Here is a 17,529-nt window from a genome sequence, read left to right on the forward strand (position 1 = left end):
GTGGTGACGTCAGCGTCGCCGCTGCGCATGCGCAGAGGAAAAAAAAAAAGTTACTTTTGGACCTTCCCGATTCCCAAAATTTGGGTTTTTTTGAGGGGTTGGAAAGTCCAAAATTTTGAGATTGAGTTGTTGAGCCTCCTCAGAATCTGTGTGAGAGTACAGAAATTCCGTGTGAAATGCTAAAAGAGGGTTTTACCGCCCGAAAAGAGGGTCTGTGACCCCCTCTGGAGCCTCGAGATCTGATCCTGGACCCTCCGATTCCCTCAAATTCCCTCAAATTCCCTCAAATTCCCTCAAATTCCCTCAAATTCGGGGTCTGGACCCCCCAATTTCCCTCAAATTCCCTCAAATTACGGGCCTGAACCCCTCAAATTCCCTCAGATTCCCTCAAATTCCCTCAAATTCGGGGCCTGAACCCCCAAATTCCCTCAAATTTCCTCAGATTCCCTCAAGTTTCCCCAAATTCCCTCAAGTTCCCCCAAATTCCCTCAAATCCCTTCAAATTCTCCCAAATTCGGAGCCCGAACCCCTCTGGAATCCCCCAAAGTCGAAACTCTCAAGATCCCTCAGATTTGTGCTCGTGACTCACATTTGAGGCTTTTAAAGGGAGGATTTAAAGGGATTCTTTTGGGGGTGCAAATTTGGGGGAATTCTGTGGGATTCTGAGGGATTTAAAACTTTAATCGCGTTAATTTTAATTAATTAATTTAATTAATTTAATTTAATCAATCTGACCAATCAGAGCCCGCCGCGCCGGAGAGGGGTGGAGCTTTACGCCCACTCAGCCAATCGCGTTGCGCAATTGAGCATTAACCAATGGCCGCGCGGTTCAGGTTTTGATTGGCAGGGAGCTCCTGAATTCTAACCAATCGAATTGCGGGGCGGGCTTAGAGAGGCGGGATTTTCTGGTGGCTCAGCCAATCAGAACGATCGTAGGGCTTTTCCCGCCGTTTTCCGCTCAGGGCGGGAGCCGCCATGGAGCCTCTCCGGCCTTGGCTCGTCCCGTTCCTGCTGCCCGAGCATTGCTTCGACCAATTTTTCCTGCGCTTTCAACTCCTCGATGGTGCCGGAGGGGTCGCGGGGAGCGATTTTGGGGCTTTTTGGGGCTTTTCTTGGGCTTTTGAGGGGGATTTTGGGGCGTCTTTCAGCGCTGTGGGGGCGGCCGCCATTTTAATTAAGGGCGGGAATTGCGAATGGGCGCCGCCATCTTGGTTGTGGGCGCGGGAAAATGCACCGCCGCCATCTTTGTTTTGGCTGTGAGGGCGACGCTGCCGCCATCTTTGTTTTGGGTGTTGGGGGACTATTTCAAATTTTGTGGAATTTTTGGAGGGGATTTTGAGGGAATTTTGAAGAAAAATTGGGAATTTTTGCTTCAATTTTTGTTCTTTCTCCGCAGTTCCGTGCTTGAAAATCCTCCTGAGCAAAGTTTTGGGCTACGGCATCGTGGCGGGATCCGTCCTGGGTGAGGGCCTGAGGAGATTTTGGGGGGAATCTGAGGAGATTTTGGGAGGTTCTGGGAGGAAATTTGAAGATTTAAAAGTCTCAAATTATTTTTGGGATGATTTGGGATAATTTTGGGTTGGTTTTTTTTTTTGGGTTTTTCCCCTCTCAGTGAATCCCGCAGCTGCTGAAGGTTTGGGGGTCCCTGGGGTGAATTTTGGGGTAATTTTGAAGGATTTTGAGGTAATTCTGAGGGATTTTGAGGTATTTTTGAGATATTTGGGGTGTTTTGGGTTGTTTTTTTTGGGTTTTAATCCCATTTCTTCCTCCCAGTGAAAATCCTGGAGCTGCTGAAAGTTTGGGGGTCCCTGGGGTGAATTTTGGGGTAATTTTACGTGGTTTTTGTGTATTTTAAAGCATTTTTTGTGTATTTCAAAGCGGTTTTTGGGGTATTTTGAGGTGGTTTTGGGGTATTTTGGGGTGTTTTTTTTGGTTTTTGACCCCATTTCTCCCTCGCAGTGAAGGTCCCGCAGCTGCTGAAGGTTTGGGGGTCCCTGGGGTGAATTTTGGGGTGTTTTAAAACAGTTTTTGAGTATTTTAAAGAGGTTTTTGGGTATTTTGAGGGGGTTTTGGGGTATTTTGGGGTGTTTTTTTTGGTTTTTGACCCCATTTCTCCCTCGCAGTGAAGGTCCCGCAGCTGCTGAAGGTTTGGGGTCCCTGGGGTGAATTTTGGGGTGTTTTAAAGCAGTTTTTGGGTATTTTGAGGGGGTTTTGGGGTATTTTGAGGTGGTTTTGGGGTATTTTGGGGTGGTTTTGGGGTATTTTGGGGTGTTTTTTTTGGTTTTTGACCTCATTTCTCCCTCGCAGTGAAGTTCCCGCAGCTGCTGAAGGTTTGGGGGTCCCTGGGGTGAATTTTGGGGTGTTTTAAAGAATTTTTTGGATATTTTGAGGTGGTTTTGGGGTATTTTGAGGGGGTTTTGGGGTATTTTGAGGGGGTTTTGGGGTATTTTGAGGTGGTTTTGGGGTATTTTGAGGGGGTTTTGGGGTATTTTGGGGGGTTTTTTTTGTTTTTGACCCCATTTCTCCCTCGCAGTGAAGTTCCCGCAGCTGCTGAAGGTTTGGGGGTCCCTGGGGGGGGGTTTAGGGGCAATTTTGGGGTAATTTTGAAGGATTTTGGGGTATTTTGAGGTGGTTTTGGGGTATTTTGAGGTGGTTTTGGGGTATTTTGGGGTGTTTTTTTTGGTTTTTGACCCCATTTCTCCCTCGCAGTGAAGGTCCCGCAGCTGCTGAAGGTTTGGGGGTCCCTGGGGTGAATTTTGGGGTGTTTTAAAACAGTTTTTGAGTATTTTAAAGAGGTTTTTGGGTATTTTGAGGTGGTTTTGGGGTATTTTGGGGTGTTTTTTTGGTTTTTGACCTCATTTCTCCCTCGCAGTGAAGGTCCCGCAGCTGCTGAAGGTTTGGGGGTCCCTGGGGTGAATTTTGGGGTGTTTTAAAGCATTTTTTGGATATTTTGAGGGGGTTTTGGGGTATTTTGAGGGGGTTTTGGGGTATTTTGGGGTGTTTTTTTTTGGTTTTTGACCCCATTTCTCCCTCGCAGTGAAGTTCCCGCAGCTGCTGAAGGTTTGGGGGTCCCTGGGGGGGGGTTTAGGGGCAATTTTGGGGTAATTTTGAAGGATTTTGGGGTATTTTGAGGGGGTTTTGGGGTATTTTGGGGTGTTTTTTTTGGTTTTTGACCCCATTTCTCCCTCGCAGTGAAGGTCCCGCAGCTGCTGAAGGTTTGGGGGTCCCTGGGGTGAATTTTGGGGTGTTTTAAAACAGTTTTTGAGTATTTTAAAGAGGTTTTTGGGTATTTTGAGGTGGTTTTGGGGTATTTTGGGGTGTTTTTTTTGGTTTTTGACCCCATTTCTCCCTCGCAGTGAAGGTCCCGCAGCTGCTGAAGGTTTGGGGGTCCCGCAGTGGTGGGGGGCTCAGCCTCCCCTCGGTGCTGCTGGAGCTGCTGGCCCTGGGGGGCTCCGTGGGCTACGGCTGCGCCAGGAGCTTCCCCTTCAGGTTTTTTTGGGGCAAATTCGGGAGGTTTTGGGGTTTTTGGGACGTTTGGGAGGGATCTGAGAGGATTTGGGGGGGTCTGGGAGGGATTTTGGGGGAGTTTTGGGATGTTTGGGAGGGGTTTGGGGGTTCTGAGAGGGATTTTGGGAAGTTTGGGGAGGATATGAGGGGGATTTTGGGGAATTTGGGGAAGATTGGGAGAGATTTCGGGTGGATTTTGGGGATCTGAGAGGGATTTTGGGGAATTTTGGGAAGTTTGGGGAGGATATGAGGGGGATTTGGGGGAATTTGGGGAAGATTGGGAGAGATTTCGGGTGGATTTTGGGGATCTGAGAGGGATTTTGGGAGGGATTTTGGGGAGTTTCGGGGATCTGGGAAGGATTTGGGAAATTTTAGGGGGATTTTGGGAAGTTTTGTGGGGATTTTGTGAAGTTTTGAGGGGATTTTGTGAAGTTTTAGGTGAATTTCATGAAGTTTCAGGGTGATTTTGACCCATTTTCCCTTCATTTTCCCCATTTTTTTCCCCTCCTGGGGGGTTTTGGGACCTCCCAAATCCATTTTTGGGGGTCCCTGACCTCTCCTGACCCCCCAAAAAATCTCCTCCAGCGCCTGGGGGGAGTCGCTCTTCCTCCTCCTTCAGACCCTCACCCTCCTCTTCCTCATCCTGCACTTCGGGGGCCGCACGGGCCGAGGTTTGTCTGGGATTTTGGGGCGATTTTGGGGGGATTTTGGGGTTTTTTGGGATTTTTGGGACCCCCCCTGAACCTTTTTTGTCCCCTCCCCACCCAGGGCTGGCGTTTGTGGCCGTTTTTGGGGCGTTTTTGGGGGTTTTGGTGTCTCCGCTGACGCCGCTGAGCTTCGTCACCGCCCTGCAGGCCCTGAACCTGCCCATCATCATCCTCAGCAGGGTGGGGGGGATCTGGGGGGGATTTGGGGGGGATTTGGGGGGTCCTGAGGGGATTTGGGGGGATCTGAGGGGGGTTTGGGAGGATTTGGGGGGATTTGAGGGGGTTTGGGGGGTGCTGGATGGGATTTTGGGGAGGATTTGGGGGGGTCTGGGGGTGATTTTGGGGGGTCCTGAGGGGATTTGGGGGGTCCTGAGGGGATTTGGGGGGTCCTGAGGGGATTTGGGGGGGATCTGGGGGGTCCTGAGGGGATTTGGGGGGATCTGAGGGGTCCTGAGGGGATTTGGGGGGTCCTGAGGGGATTTGGGGGGATCTGAGGGGGGTTTGGGAGGATTTGGGGGGATTTGAGGGGGTTTGGGGGGTGCTGGATGGGATTTGGGGGGGTCTGGGGGTGATTTTGGGGGGACCTGGGGGGATCTAGGGGGTCCTGGATGGGATTTGGGGGGTCCTGAGGGGATTTGGGGGGGATCTGGGGGGTCCTGAGGGGATTTGGGGAGGGTTTGGGGAGGATTTGGGGGGTCCTGGGGGGGTTTGGGGGGTCCTGGATGGGATTTGGGGAGGATTTGGGGGGTCCTGGGGGAATTTGGGGGGGTTTGGAGAGGGTTTGGGGGGTCCTGAGGGGATCTGGGGGGTCCTGGATGGGATTTGAGGGGGATTTGGGGGGTCCTGGATGGAATTTTGGGCCGATCCAAACCTTTTCCACCTCCCTGATTTATTTGGATCCCCAAAAAATCCCCAAAAAATCCAAAAAAAATCCCCCAAAAAATCCCCCAAAATCCCCAAAAAATCCCCAAAAAATCCAAAAAAACCCCCAAAATTTCAAAAAAAAATCCCAAAAAATCCCCCAAAAAATCCCCAAAAAGTCAAAAAAAATCCCCCAAAAATCCCCCCAAAATCCCCAAAAAATCCCAAAAAATCCCCAAAATTCCCCAAAAAAACCCCAAAAATCCCCCAAAATCCAAAAAAAATCCGCAAAAAATCCCCCAAAATCCCCAAAAAATCAAAAAAAAATCCCCAAAAAATAAAAAAAAATCCCCAAAAAATAAAAAAAAATCCCCAAAAAATCCCCCCAAAAATCCCCCAAAATCCCCAAAAATTCCCAAAAAAATCCCCAAAAAATCCCAAAAAATCCCCAAAAAATCCCAAAAAATCCCCAAAAAATCCCCAAAAAATCCCAAAAAATCCCCAAAAATCACAAAAATCCCAAAAAAATCCCCCAAAAATCCCAAAAAATCCCCAAAAAATCCCAAAAAATCCCCAAAAAATCCCAAAAAATCCCAAAAAATAAAAAAAAAAAATCCCAAAAAATAAAAAAAAAATCCCCAAAAAATCCCCCAAAATCCCAAAAAATCCCCCAAAAATCCCCAAAAATCCCCAAAAAATCCCAAAAAATCCCCAAAAAATCCAAAAAAATCCCCAAAAAATAAAAAAAAAATCCCCAAAATCCCCAAAATTCCCAGATTTTCCTAAAAATTCCCAATTTTTCCCTCCTGCAGCTTCTCCAGATCGTCACCAACGCCCGGCAGGGCCACACGGGGCAGCTCTCGGGGGTCTCCACTGGGCTCCTTTTTGGGGGGGCCCTGGCTCGAATTTTCACCTCCCTGACGGTGAGACCCCTCCCCAAAAATCCCTCAAATCCCCCCAAAAATACCCCAAAAAATCCCCCCCAAATTCCCCAAAAATCCCCTCAAAAATTCCCAAAAAAATCCCCACAAAATTCCCCAAAATCCCCCAAAAATCCCCTCAAATTCCCCAAAAAATCCCCCCAAAATTCCCAAAAATCCCCCCAAAATTCCCAGAAAAATCCCCACAAAATCCCCAAAAATCCCCCCAAAATTCCCAAAAAAATCCCCCAAAAATTCCAAAAAAAATCCCCACAAAATTCCCAAAAATCCCCCCAAAATTCCCAAAAAAATCCCCCCAAAATCCCCAAAAATCCCCCCAAAATCCCCAAAAAAATCCCCCAAAAATTCCCAGAAAAATCCCCCCAAAATTCCCCAAAATCCCCTCCAAAATTCCCAAAAAACACCCCAAAATCCCAAAAAAATCCCAAAACTTCCCATTAAAACCCTAAATAATCCCAAAAATTCCCAAAACATCCCCAAAATCCCCAAAATTTTCCACTAAAACCCCAAAATTCCCAAAAAAAACCCCAAAAATTCCCATTTAAACCCAAAAAAACCCCAAAAATTCCCCAAAAATTCCCAAAACCAAAATTTCCCAAAAAACCCCCCAAAATTCCCAAAATTCCCATTAAAACCCCCAAAAATTCCCGAAATTCCCAAAATAACCCCCAAAATTCCCAAAAAACCCCCAAAAATTCCCAAAAAACCAAAAAAAATTCCCAAAAAATCCCCAAAAATTCAAAAAAAAACCCCAAAAATTCCCATTTAAACCCAAAAAAACCCCAAAAATTCCCATTTAAACCCCAAAAATTCCCCAAAAAATCCCAAAAATTCCCAAAATTCCCAAAAAACCCCCAAAAATTCCCAAAAACCCCCAAAAATTCCCAAAAAATCCCCAAAAATCCCAAAAAAAACCCCAAAAATTCCCATTTAAACCCAAAAAACCCCCAAAAGTTCCCAAAAAATTCCAAAAAAATCCCAAAAATCCCCAAAAATCCCCAAAAATTCCCCAAAAATTCCCCAAAAAACCCCAAAAATTCCCATTTAAACCCCAAAAATTCCCCAAAAAATCCCAAAAATTCCCAAAATTCCCAAAAAAACCCCCAAAAATTCCCAAAAAATCCCAAAAAATTCCCAAAAAATCCCCAAAAATTCCCAAAAAATCCCCAAAAATCCCCAAAAAAACCCCAAAAATTCCCATTTAAACCCAAAAAAACCCCAAAAATTCCCATTTAAACCCCAAAAATTCCCCCAAAAATCCCCAAAATTCCCAAAATTCCCAAAAAACCCCCAAAAATCCCCAAAAATTCCCCAAAAAACCCCAAAAATTCCCATTTAAACCCCAAAAATTCCCCAAAAAATCCCAAAAATTCCCAAAATTCCCAAAAAAACCCCAAAAATTCCCATTTAAACCCCAAAAATTCCCCCAAAAATTCCCCAAAAATCCCCAAAAATCCCCAAAAATCCCCAAAATTCCCAAAATTTCCCCCCAAATTCCCAATTTTTTCCCAAACCTCCCCTACAGGAAACCGGGGATCTCCTTTTGGCCTCGACCTTCGCAGCCTCGGCCGCCTGTAACGGGGTCCTGCTGACCCAGGTGTTGATTTTGGGGGGTTCCAAGGATCCCCATCCCAAAAAAGAATGATCCCAAAATTCCCAGCATCCCAAAAAACCCCAAAAACCCCCAAAAAAACCCAAAAAACCCCAAAAAACCCCCCAAAAAACCCCCAAAAACCCCAAAAAACCCCAAAAAAACCCCACCAAAAAATTCCAAAAATCCAATTTTTTAAGGATTAAAAAAAAAATCGGGGATTTTGGGTCGGGACCAAAAATAAAAATCATGGAAAAAAATTAAAAATTGAAATTTTATGGGATTTTTCCCTAAAAAAAAAAAATCAGGATTTCCCCTCCCCCCACCCCATAAAAAAAATCAAAAATCCCAAAATTGGGATTTTTTTTGGGGATTAAAAATCGGAATTTTTTGGGGGGTGGGGGAGGATTTTGGGAATGATGATCCCGAATTTTTTTGGGGGGGGATTCTCCCAAAAATCTCAGGGACCCCCAAAATTCCCAAATTCCCCCCCAAAATTCCAAAATTCCCCCCAAAATTCCCAAATTCCCCCCAAAATTCCCCCCAAAATTCCCAAATTCCCCCCCCAAAAATGGGAAATGGGCGTGGCCAGAGCGCCCCTCCCCCACCCCGAAATAAATTTGGGGTCCCCCCATTCCTGAGGGGCCTCCCCCCCCCCTTTTTTTTGGTCGTTAATGAATTAATTACAGTCGCTAATTAACGGTAATTAGGGTGGGGGGAGGGGTGCTGAAGTGGGGACCCCGCCCGATTCATAAACCACGCCCTCCATTCATAATTCCCGCCTTTTTCCCAAGCCCCGCCCCTTTACAACTTCACCCCATTCATAATTCCCGCCTTTTTTCCAAGCCCCGCCCCTTTACAACTTCACCCCATTCATAATTCCCGCCTTTTTTCCAAGCCCCGCCCCTTTACAACCTCACCCCATTCATAATTCCCGCCTTTTTTACAAGCCCCGCCCCTTTACAACTTCACCCCATTCATAATTCCCGCCTTTTTGGAAGCCACGCCCCTTTACAACCTCACCCCATTCATAATTCCCGCCATTATTCCAAGCCCCGCCCCTTTACAACCGTCCCCCATTCACAATTCCCACCCGCCATTCAAAACCCGCCTTGGCCACGCCCCCTCTGCCCATTCTCGCTTCTGATTGGCCGCCGCTCCCACGCCGTTTCCCACGCTCCTTTCCCGCCCCCAAAACCCCCAAAATCTCCTGGTTTCACCTCAAAACGCCCCAAAAACCCCCAAAAATTCCAATTCCCGCCCTCAAAACCCCTCCCCCCACCCTCTTTATTTTTAATTTTATTTTTTTTAAAATTTTTTTTTTTTTTTTTAAATTATAATTTTATTTTTTTTGTTTTTAAATTATTTTTTTTTTTCCCAAATTTCCCTCCCTTCCCAAAAATTTCCAAGACCGGGAAGAGGCCGATTTGTTGGGAGAGATTTTTTTTTTCCCCCCCCGCCCTCCTCCCCCACCCCTCCCCCCCCACATCCCCAAAAACCCCTCCCCCACCCCCACCCCGCCCCTCCCCCCACCCCCGGGCGTTACAAATATAGAGTTTAAATATATACAAAAAAAAAAAAAAAAAAAAAGAGTCCAAATCTTTTTTTTTGGGGGGGGGGTGGGGGGGTGGGGGAGGGGCTTCCCCCCCTCCCCCACCCCTCGAACCCCTCCCCCACCCCCCCCAAAAAAAAAAAAAAAAAAAAAAATCCCCCCAAAAAATCCCAAATCCGCCCCTCCCCCGCTTTTGTTTTTTTTTTGGGGGGAATTTTTTTTAATTTTTTTTTTTTTTTTTTTCTTTCTCCCCTCCCCCTCCCCCCGACAATTCCTGATGGAATTTGGGAATTTTTGGGAGGGGGAGGGGAGGGGAATTTTTTTTTTTTTTTTTTTTGGGACCCCTCCCTCCCCCTAAAGCCGTTCGCGGGCCGGGACCCAAATGAAAGGTCCTGAAAGGTCCTCGATGACTCGTTTGACTTTGTGGTAAATCTCCTCGAAGCTGTCGCCTTCCACCATGGCTGGGAGGGGGAAAAAAAATGGGAATTTTTGGGAATTTTTTTGGGAATTTTTGGGGAATTTTTTGGGATTTTTTTTGGAATTTTTTTGGGGATTTTTTGGGAATTTTTTGGGGAATTTTTTGGGGTTTTTTTGGAATTTTTTGGGATTTTTTTTGGAATTTTTTGGGGATTTTTTTGGAATTTTTTGGGATTTTTTTTGGAATTTTTTGGGGGATTTTTTGGGAATTTTTTGGGATTTTTTTTGGAATTTTTTCGGATTTTTTTGGAATTTTTGGGGGGATTTTTTGGGAATTTTTTGGGATTTTTTTTGGAATTTTTTGGGAATTTTTTGGAATTTTTTTGGGATTTTTTTGGAATTTTTTGGAATTTTTTTTGATTTTTTGGGAATTTTTGAGGAGTTTTTTGGGGGGGGTAAAGGTGTTTAAATGTGAAAAAAACGTGGATTTTGGGGGATTTTTGGTGAATTTTGGGTGTCCCAGGTGATTTCAGACCCCCCCAGGTGTAATTTTGGGTGTCCCAGGTGAGTTTTTGGCCCCCCCAGGTGTATTTCAGACCCCCCCCGGGTGTATTTCAGACCCCCCAGGTGTATTTTGGGTGTCCCAGGTGAATTTTTGGGTGTCCCAGGTGTAATTTTGGGTGTCCCAGGTGAGTTTTTGGACCCCCCAGGTGAATTTTGGCCCCCCCAGGTGAATTTTGGGCCCCCCAGGTGATGATTTTGGGTGTCCCAGGTGTATTTTGGGTGTCCCAGGTGAATTTTTGGGTGTCCCAGGTGTAATTTTGGGTGTCCCAGGTGAATTTTGGCCCTCCCAGGTGAATTTTGGGCCCCCCAGGTGATGATTTTGGGTGTCCCAGGTGTCTTTCAGACCCCCCAGGTGTGATTTCGGCCCCCCCTGGTGAGTTTTTGGACCCCCCAGGTGTATTTGGGGTGTCCCAGGTGTGATTTTGGCCCCCCCAGGTGTGATTTTGGACACCCCAGGTGTAATTTTGGGTGTCCCAGGTGTATTTCAGACCCCCCAGGTGTATTTCGGCCCCCCCTGGTGAGTTTTTGGACCCCCCAGGTGTATTTGGGGTGTCCCAGGTGTGATTTTGGCCCCCCCAGGTGAGTTTTTGGGTGTCCCAGGTGTATTTCGGACCCCTCCAGGTGAATTTTGGCCCCCCCAGGTGTATTTTGGACTCCCCCAGGTGAGTTTTTGGGTGTCCCAGGTGTATTTCGGACCCCTCCAGGTGTATTTCAGACCCCCCAGGTGAATTTTGGCCCCCCCAGGTGTATTTTGGACTCCCCCAGGTGAGTTTTTGGGTGTCCCAGGTGTATTTCGGACCCCCCCAGGTGTATTTGGGGTGTCCCAGGTGTGATTTTGGCCCCCCCAGGTGTGATTTTGGACACCCCAGGTGTAATTTTGGGTGTCCCAGGTGTATTTCAGACCCCCCAGGTGTGATTTCGGCCCCCCCAGGTGAGTTTTTGGACCTCCCAGGTGTATTTGGGATGTCCCAGGTGTATTTTGGCCCCCCCAGGTGTGATTTTGGACCCCCCAGGTGTAATTTTGGGTGTCCCAGGTGTATTTCAGACCCCCCAGGTGTGATTTCGGCCCCTCCAGGTGAGTTTTTGGGTGTCCCAGGTGTATTTGGGGTGTCCCAGGTGTGATTTCGGACCCCCCAGGTGAGTTTTTGGACCCCCCAGGTGTATTTGGGGTGTCCCAGGTGAGTTTTTGGACCCCCCAGGTGTATTTGGGGTGTCCCAGGTGTGATTTCAGCCCCTCCAGGTGAGTTTTGGGCTCTCACCTGAGAAGCACTCGGTGAACTCCTGCTCCAGTTTGGTGGCTCTGTCGAACGCTTTCCGCGCCTGCTCCTCGCTCACGCGCTTGGAGATCTCCCTGGGGGGCGGGGCCACATCGGGACACGCCCCCCAGCACGGGCCACGCCCACAAACCCTTATATGGACTCCTGAGACGCACCCCCACCGGCCACGCCCACAAACCCTTATATGGAATCCTGAGACGCACCCCCACTGGCCACACCCACAAACCCTTATATGGAACCCCAGGACACGCCCACTGGTATTGGACATGCCCACAAACCCTTATATGGAATCATGGGACACGCCCCCACTGGCCACGCCCATAAACCCTTATATGGACTCCCAGGACACGCCCACCGGTATTGGACATGCCCACAAACCCTTATATGGAATCATGGGACACACCCCCACCGGCCACGCCCACAAACCCTTATATGGAATCCTGAGACGCACTCCCACTGGCCACGCCCACAAACCCTTATATGGACTCCCAGGACACGCCCACTGGTATTGGACACGCCCACAAACCCTTATATGGACTCCCAGGACACGCCCACCGGTATTGGACATGCCCACAAACCCATATATGGAATCCTGAGACACACCCCCACTGGCCACGCCCACAAATCCTTATATGGAATCCTGGTACACGCCCCGGCCACACCCACAAACCCTTATATGGAATTCCAGGCTACGCCCCCTGGCACTGGCCACGCCCACAAACCCTTAAATGGATTATTAGGACACGCCCACTGTGACTGGCCACACCCACAAATCCTTATATGGAGTCCTGGGACATCCCTCCCACTGGCCACGCCCACAAACCCTTATATGGAATATTGGGACATGCCCATGGGCACAGGTTACGCCCACAAACCCTTATATAGAATCCTGGGACACGCCCCCACTGGCCACACCCACAAATCCGTATATGGCATATTGGGATAAGCCGAGACTGGCCACGCCCACAAACCCTTATATGGAATTCCAGGCTACGCCCCCTGGCACTGGCCACACCCACAAATCCTTCTATGGAATCCTGGGACATTTCCGCCCCCCCACCACCACTGGCCACGCCCACAAACCCTTATATGGAATCATGGGACACGCCCCCATTGGCCACGCCCACAAACCATTATATGGAGTGTTAGGACACACCCACTGTGACTGGCCACACCCACAAGTCCTTATATGGCTTCATGGGACACGCCCATCTCACATGGCCACACCCACTTCAACTGGCCATGCCCACAAACCCTTATATGGAATCACAGGACACGCCCATCACACCTGGCCACGCCCACCACACCATATATGGCCACCTCGCCTGGCCACACCCGCAAGGCAGGTGTGTCCAGATGTGTCCAGGTGTGTCCAGGTGTGTCCAGGTGTGCCCAGGTGTCCCCAGGTGTGCCCAGGTGTCCCCAGGTGTGCCCAGGTGTGTCCAGGTGTGCCCAGGTGTGTCCAGGTGTGCCCAGGTGTGTCCCCAGGTGTGTCCCCAGGTGTGTCCCCAGGTGTCCCCAGGTGTCCCCAGGTGTCCCCAGGTGTGCCCAGGTGTGCCCAGGTGTCCCCAGGTGTCCCCAGGTGTGCCCAGGTGTATCCCCAGTGCCCCCAGGTGTCCCCAGGTGTGTCCCCAGGTGTCCCCAGGTGTATCCCCAGTGTCCCCAGGTGTCCCCAGGTGTGCCCAGGTGTCCCCAGGTGTGTCCCCAGGTGTGCCCAGGTGTGCCCAGGTGTGCCCAGGTGACTCACAGCACGTTCTGCAGGGATTTGGGCCGGATGAAGATGGCGATCGGGTGTAGCTGAGCCACCCCCAGGTGTCCCCAGGTGTATCCCCAGTGCCCCCAGGTGTCCCCAGGTGTCCCCAGGTGTGTCCCCAGGTGTCCCCAGGTGTCCCCAGGTGTGCCCAGGTGTGTCCCCAGGTGTCCCCATGTGTCCCCAGGTGTATCCCCAGTGCCCCCAGGTGTCCCCAGGTGTCCCCAGGTGTGTCCCCAGGTGTGCCCAGGTGTCCCCAGGTGTCCCCAGGTGTGCCCCCAGGTGTCCCCAGGTGTATCCCCAGTGTCCCCAGGTGTCCCCAGGTGTCCCCAGGTGTGCCCAGGTGTGTCCCCAGGTGTCCCCAGGTGTCCCCAGGTGTGCCCAGGTGACTCACAGCACGTTCTGCAGGGATTTGGGCCGGATGAAGATGGCGATCGGGTGGAGCTGAGCCGCCTGCAGGCGCCGCACGGCGTTGGCCGACACGTCCAGGATGCAGTGCTTGCCCTGCAGGTGACAGGTGTGACACAGGTGTGACTCAGGTGTGACCCAGGTGACCCAGGTGTGACACAGGTGTGACTCAGGTGTGACTCAGGTGTGACTCAGGTGACCCAGGTGACCCAGGTGTGACACAGGTGTGCCCAGGTGTGACACAGGTGTCCCCATGTCCCCCCGCAGGTGACACAGGTGAGGTCAGGTGTGACTCAGGTGTGACTCAGGTGACCCAGGTGTGACCCAGGTGTGACCCAGGTGTGACCCAGGTGACCCAGGTGTGACACAGGTGTGACACAGGTGACCCAGGTGTGACACAGGTGTGACACAGATGTGACACAGGTGTGACTCAGGTGTGACACAGGTGTGACTCAGGTGTGACACAGGTGTGAAACAGGTGACCCTGGTGTGACCCAGGTGTGACTCAGGTGTGACCCAGGTGTGACTCAGGTGTGACTCAGGTGTCCCCAGAGATGTCCCCAGGTGTGTCCAGGTGTGACCCAAGTACCCCCAGGTGTCCCCAGAGATGTCCCCAGGTGTCACCAGGTGTGTCCCAGGTATCTCCTGCTGTCCCCAGGTGTGCTCAGGTGTATCCAGGTGTCCCCAGGTGTCCCCAGGTGTCCCCAGGTGTGTCCCCAGGTGTGTCCCAGGTGTCCCCAGGTGTGTCCTCACCTGTTCAGCCACCTCCCTGACGGACTGCACGCTGGTCCCGTACAGGTGACTGTTGTACTGCCCCGCCTCGATGAACTTGTGGCCCTGGATGTCCTTCTCCATCCGCTCCCGCGACGCCACAAAGTGATAATCACGCCCGTCCACCTCGTACTCGCGCTTGGGCCGCGTCGTGTCTGCAGGTGGGACAGGTGAGACACACCTGAGACAGGTGAGACACACCTGGGGCAGGTGAGACACACCTGGGGCAGGTGAGACACACCTGGGACAGGTGAGACACACCTGGGGCAGGTGAGACACACCTGGGACAGGTGAGACACACCTGGAAAAATCTGGGAACACCTGGGGCAGGGAACAGCCCTGAAACGGCTGAAAAACGGGGCCCAGGTACCCCCAGGTGTGCCCAGGTGTCCCCAGGTGTGTCTCAGGTACCCCCAGGTGTGTCTCTGGTACCCCCAGGTGTGTCCCAGGTGTGTCCCAGGTGTGTCCCAGGTGTCCCCAGGTGTGTCCCAGGTACCCCCAGGTGTGTTTCAGGTGTCCCCAGGTGTCCCCAGGTGTGTCCCAGGTGTGTCCCAGGTGTGTCCCAGGTACCCCCAGGTGTGTCCCAGGTGTCCCCAGGTGTGTCTCAGGTATCCCCAGGTGTCCCCAGGTGTGTCCCAGGTGTCCCCAGGTGTCCCCAGGTGTGTCCCAGGTGTCCCAGGTGTCCCCAGGTGTCCCCAGGTGTCCCCAGGTGTGATAATCGCGCCCGTCCACCTCGTACTCGCGCTTGGGCCGCGTCGTGTCTGCAGGTGGGACAGGTGAGACACACCTGGGACAGGTGAGACACACCTGGGAGAGGTGAGATACACCTGGGACAGGTGAGACACACCTGGGGCAGGTGAGACACACCTGAGACAGGTGAGACACACCTGGGACAGGTGAGACACACCTGGGGCAGGTGAGACACACCTGGGGCAGGTGAGACACACCTGAGACAGGTGAGACACACCTGGGACAGGTGAGACACACCTGGGGCAGGTGAGACACACCTGAGACAGGTGAGATACACCTGAGACAGGTGAGACACACCTGGGGCAGGTGAGACACACCTGGGACAGGTGAGACACACCTGGGGCAGGTGAGATACACCTGAGACAGGTGAGACACACCTGGGGCAGGTGAGACACACCTGAGACAGGTGAGACACACCTGGGGCAGGTGAGACACACCTGGGGCAGGTGAGACACACCTGGAAAAATCTGGGAACACCTGGGGCAGGGAACAGCCCTGAAACGGCTGAAAAACGGGGCCCAGGTGTCCCCAGGTGTGTCCCAGGTGTCCCCAGGTGTGTCTCAGGTATCCCCAGGTGTGTCCCAGGTGTGTCCCAGGTACCCCCAGGTGTATCCCAGGTGTCCCCAGGTGTGTCCCAGGTACCCCCAGGTGTCCCCAGGTGTCCCCAGGTGTGTCTCAGGTACCCCCAGGTGTCCCCAGGTGTGTCCCAGGTGTCCCCAGGTGTCCCCAGGTGTGTCTCAGGTACCCCCAGGTGTCCCCAGGTGTGACTCAGGTGTCCCCAGGTGTCCCCAGGTGTGTCTCAGGTACCCCCAGGTGTCCCCAGGTGTGTCTCAGGTGTCCCCAGGTGTCCCCAGGTGTGTCCCAGGTGTCCCCAGGTGAGGTTTTGGTGTCCCAGGTGTCCCCACGTGTCCCCAGGTGTCCCCAGGTACCCCCAGGTGTCCCCAGGTGTCCCCAGGTGTCCCCAGGTGTCCCCAGGTGAGGTTTTGGTGTCCCCAGCTGTCCCCAGGTGTCCCCAGGTGTCCCCAGGTGTCCCCAGGTGTCCCCAGGTGAGGTTTTGGTGTCCCCAGGTGTCCCCAGGTGTCCCAAGGTGTCCCCAGGTGTGTCCCCAGGTGTGTCCCCAGGTGTCCCCAGGTGTCCCCAGGTGTCCCAGGTGTCCCAAGGTGTCCCCAGGTGTCCCCAGGTGTCCCCAGGTGAGGTTTTGGTGTCCCCAGGTGTATCTCAGGTGTCCCCAGGTGTCCCCAGGTGAGGTTTTGGTGTCCCCAGGTGTCCCCAGGTGTCCCCAGGTGTCCCCAGGTGTCCCCAGGTGACTCACGGGGGACGCAGGACCCGAATTTCTCCGGGAATTCCGACAGGAGGTCGTCGTTGACGCGATCCTTGGTGGGGCCCAGGATGATGATCGGCCGCGCGTAATGAACTGGGGAGGGGCAAATTCCCAAAATTCCCCAAATTCCCAAATTCCCCAAATCCCCAAAATCCCCAAAATTCACAAAACTCCCCAAATCCACGGATTTTCCCCAAAAAATCCCCGATTTTCCCGCCAAAATCCCCCCAAAATTCCCAAATTTTCCCCCCAAAATTCCCAAATTCCCCCCAAAATTCCCAATTTTATCCCCAAAATCCCCCAAAATTCCCAATTTTATCCCCAAAATCCCCCCAAAATTCCCATTTTTCCCCCCAAAATTCCAAATTTTCCCCCAAAATTCCCCCAAAATTCCCAATTTTCCCCCAAAATTCCCAAATTTCCCCCCAAATTTCCCCCAAAATTCCCAAATTTTCTCCAAAATTCCCAATTTTATCCCAAAATCCCCCCCAAATTCCCGATTTTCTCCCCTAAATCCCCAAATTTCCCCCCGAAATCCCCAATTTTCTCCCCAAAATTCCCAATTTTCCCCCAAAATCCCCCCAGAATTCCCAATTTTCTCCTCAAAATTCGCAATTTTCCCCCAAAATTCCCAAATTCCCCCCAAAATTCCCAATTTTCTCCCCAAAATCCCCAAATTTTCCCCCTCAAAATTCCCAAAATTCCCCCAAAATTCCCAAATTCCCCCTCAAAATTCCCACTTTTCTCCCAAAATTCCCCCAAAATTCCCAATTTCCCCCTAAAAATCCCAATTTTCTCCCCAAAATTCCCAATTTTATCCCCAAAATTCCCAATTTTTCCCCTCAAAATTCCCAAATTTCCCCCCAAAATTCCCAAATTTTCCCCAAAATTCCCATTTTTTTCCCAAAAATTCCCAAATTTTCCTCAAAATTCCCAATTTTCCCCCTCAAAATCCCAAATTTCCCCCAAAATTCCCAAATTCCCCCCAAAATTCCCAATTTTCTCCCCAAAATCCCAATTTTCCCCCTCAAAATCCCAATTTTCCCCCTCAAAATTCCCAAATTTCCCCCAAAATTCCCAAATTCCCCCTCAAAATTCCCACTTTTCTCCCA

General features: G+C 51.0%; 2 protein-coding genes and 2 long non-coding RNA genes across 7 annotated transcripts in view; 2 read left to right on the plus strand and 2 right to left on the minus strand.

The window, feature by feature from the left end:
* Positions 1 to 17,529, plus strand: part of LOC147647492 (uncharacterized) — a 164,284-nt gene that overhangs the window by 6,666 nt on the left and 140,089 nt on the right. Inside the window, exon 2 of the long non-coding RNA XR_015281549.1 lies at positions 16,308 to 16,328. This is a non-coding gene — a long non-coding RNA (uncharacterized LOC147647492). The remainder of the gene's footprint in view (positions 1 to 16,307; positions 16,329 to 17,529) is intronic.
* Positions 922 to 8,112, plus strand: MPDU1 (mannose-P-dolichol utilization defect 1). Of its 2 annotated transcripts, XM_086871872.1 has the most exons (7): positions 925 to 1,063; positions 1,397 to 1,462; positions 3,357 to 3,489; positions 4,093 to 4,178; positions 4,276 to 4,394; positions 5,888 to 5,998; positions 7,542 to 8,112. In XM_086871872.1, exons 1-7 carry the CDS (start codon positions 976 to 978, stop codon positions 7,659 to 7,661), a joined length of 723 nt encoding a protein of 240 aa, XP_086727998.1. In that variant the 5' UTR covers positions 925 to 975; the 3' UTR covers positions 7,662 to 8,112. The 2 variants fall into 2 exon arrangements, with proteins under 2 accessions (XP_086727999.1, XP_086727998.1); XM_086871873.1 differs by lacking the exon at positions 5,888 to 5,998 and having other exon boundaries at positions 922 to 1,063.
* Positions 8,596 to 8,751, minus strand: LOC147647493 (uncharacterized). Its single transcript, XR_015281555.1, has 2 exons — positions 8,678 to 8,751; positions 8,596 to 8,625 (listed from the first exon to the last, which is right to left on the minus strand). It is a non-coding gene; the product is annotated as an uncharacterized LOC147647493 (long non-coding RNA).
* Positions 9,275 to 17,529, minus strand: part of DLG4 (discs large MAGUK scaffold protein 4) — a 42,836-nt gene continuing 34,581 nt past the window's right edge. For all 3 annotated transcript variants that reach the window (XM_086871793.1, XM_086871794.1, XM_086871795.1), the window contains 5 exons: positions 16,409 to 16,510; positions 14,329 to 14,501; positions 13,562 to 13,671; positions 11,400 to 11,491; positions 9,275 to 9,620 (listed from right to left, as the gene is read on the minus strand). In XM_086871793.1, coding sequence (XP_086727919.1) covers positions 9,514 to 9,620; positions 11,400 to 11,491; positions 13,562 to 13,671; positions 14,329 to 14,501; positions 16,409 to 16,510 — 584 coding nt within the window. In that variant the 3' untranslated portion in view covers positions 9,275 to 9,513. The remainder of the gene's footprint in view (positions 9,621 to 11,399; positions 11,492 to 13,561; positions 13,672 to 14,328; positions 14,502 to 16,408; positions 16,511 to 17,529) is intronic.

The sequence above is a fragment of the Cyanistes caeruleus genome, chromosome 37 (genome assembly GCF_971803275.1).
Source record: "Cyanistes caeruleus chromosome 37, bCyaCae1.hap1.1, whole genome shotgun sequence".
Classification (NCBI taxonomy): Eukaryota; Metazoa; Chordata; class Aves; order Passeriformes; family Paridae; genus Cyanistes; species Cyanistes caeruleus.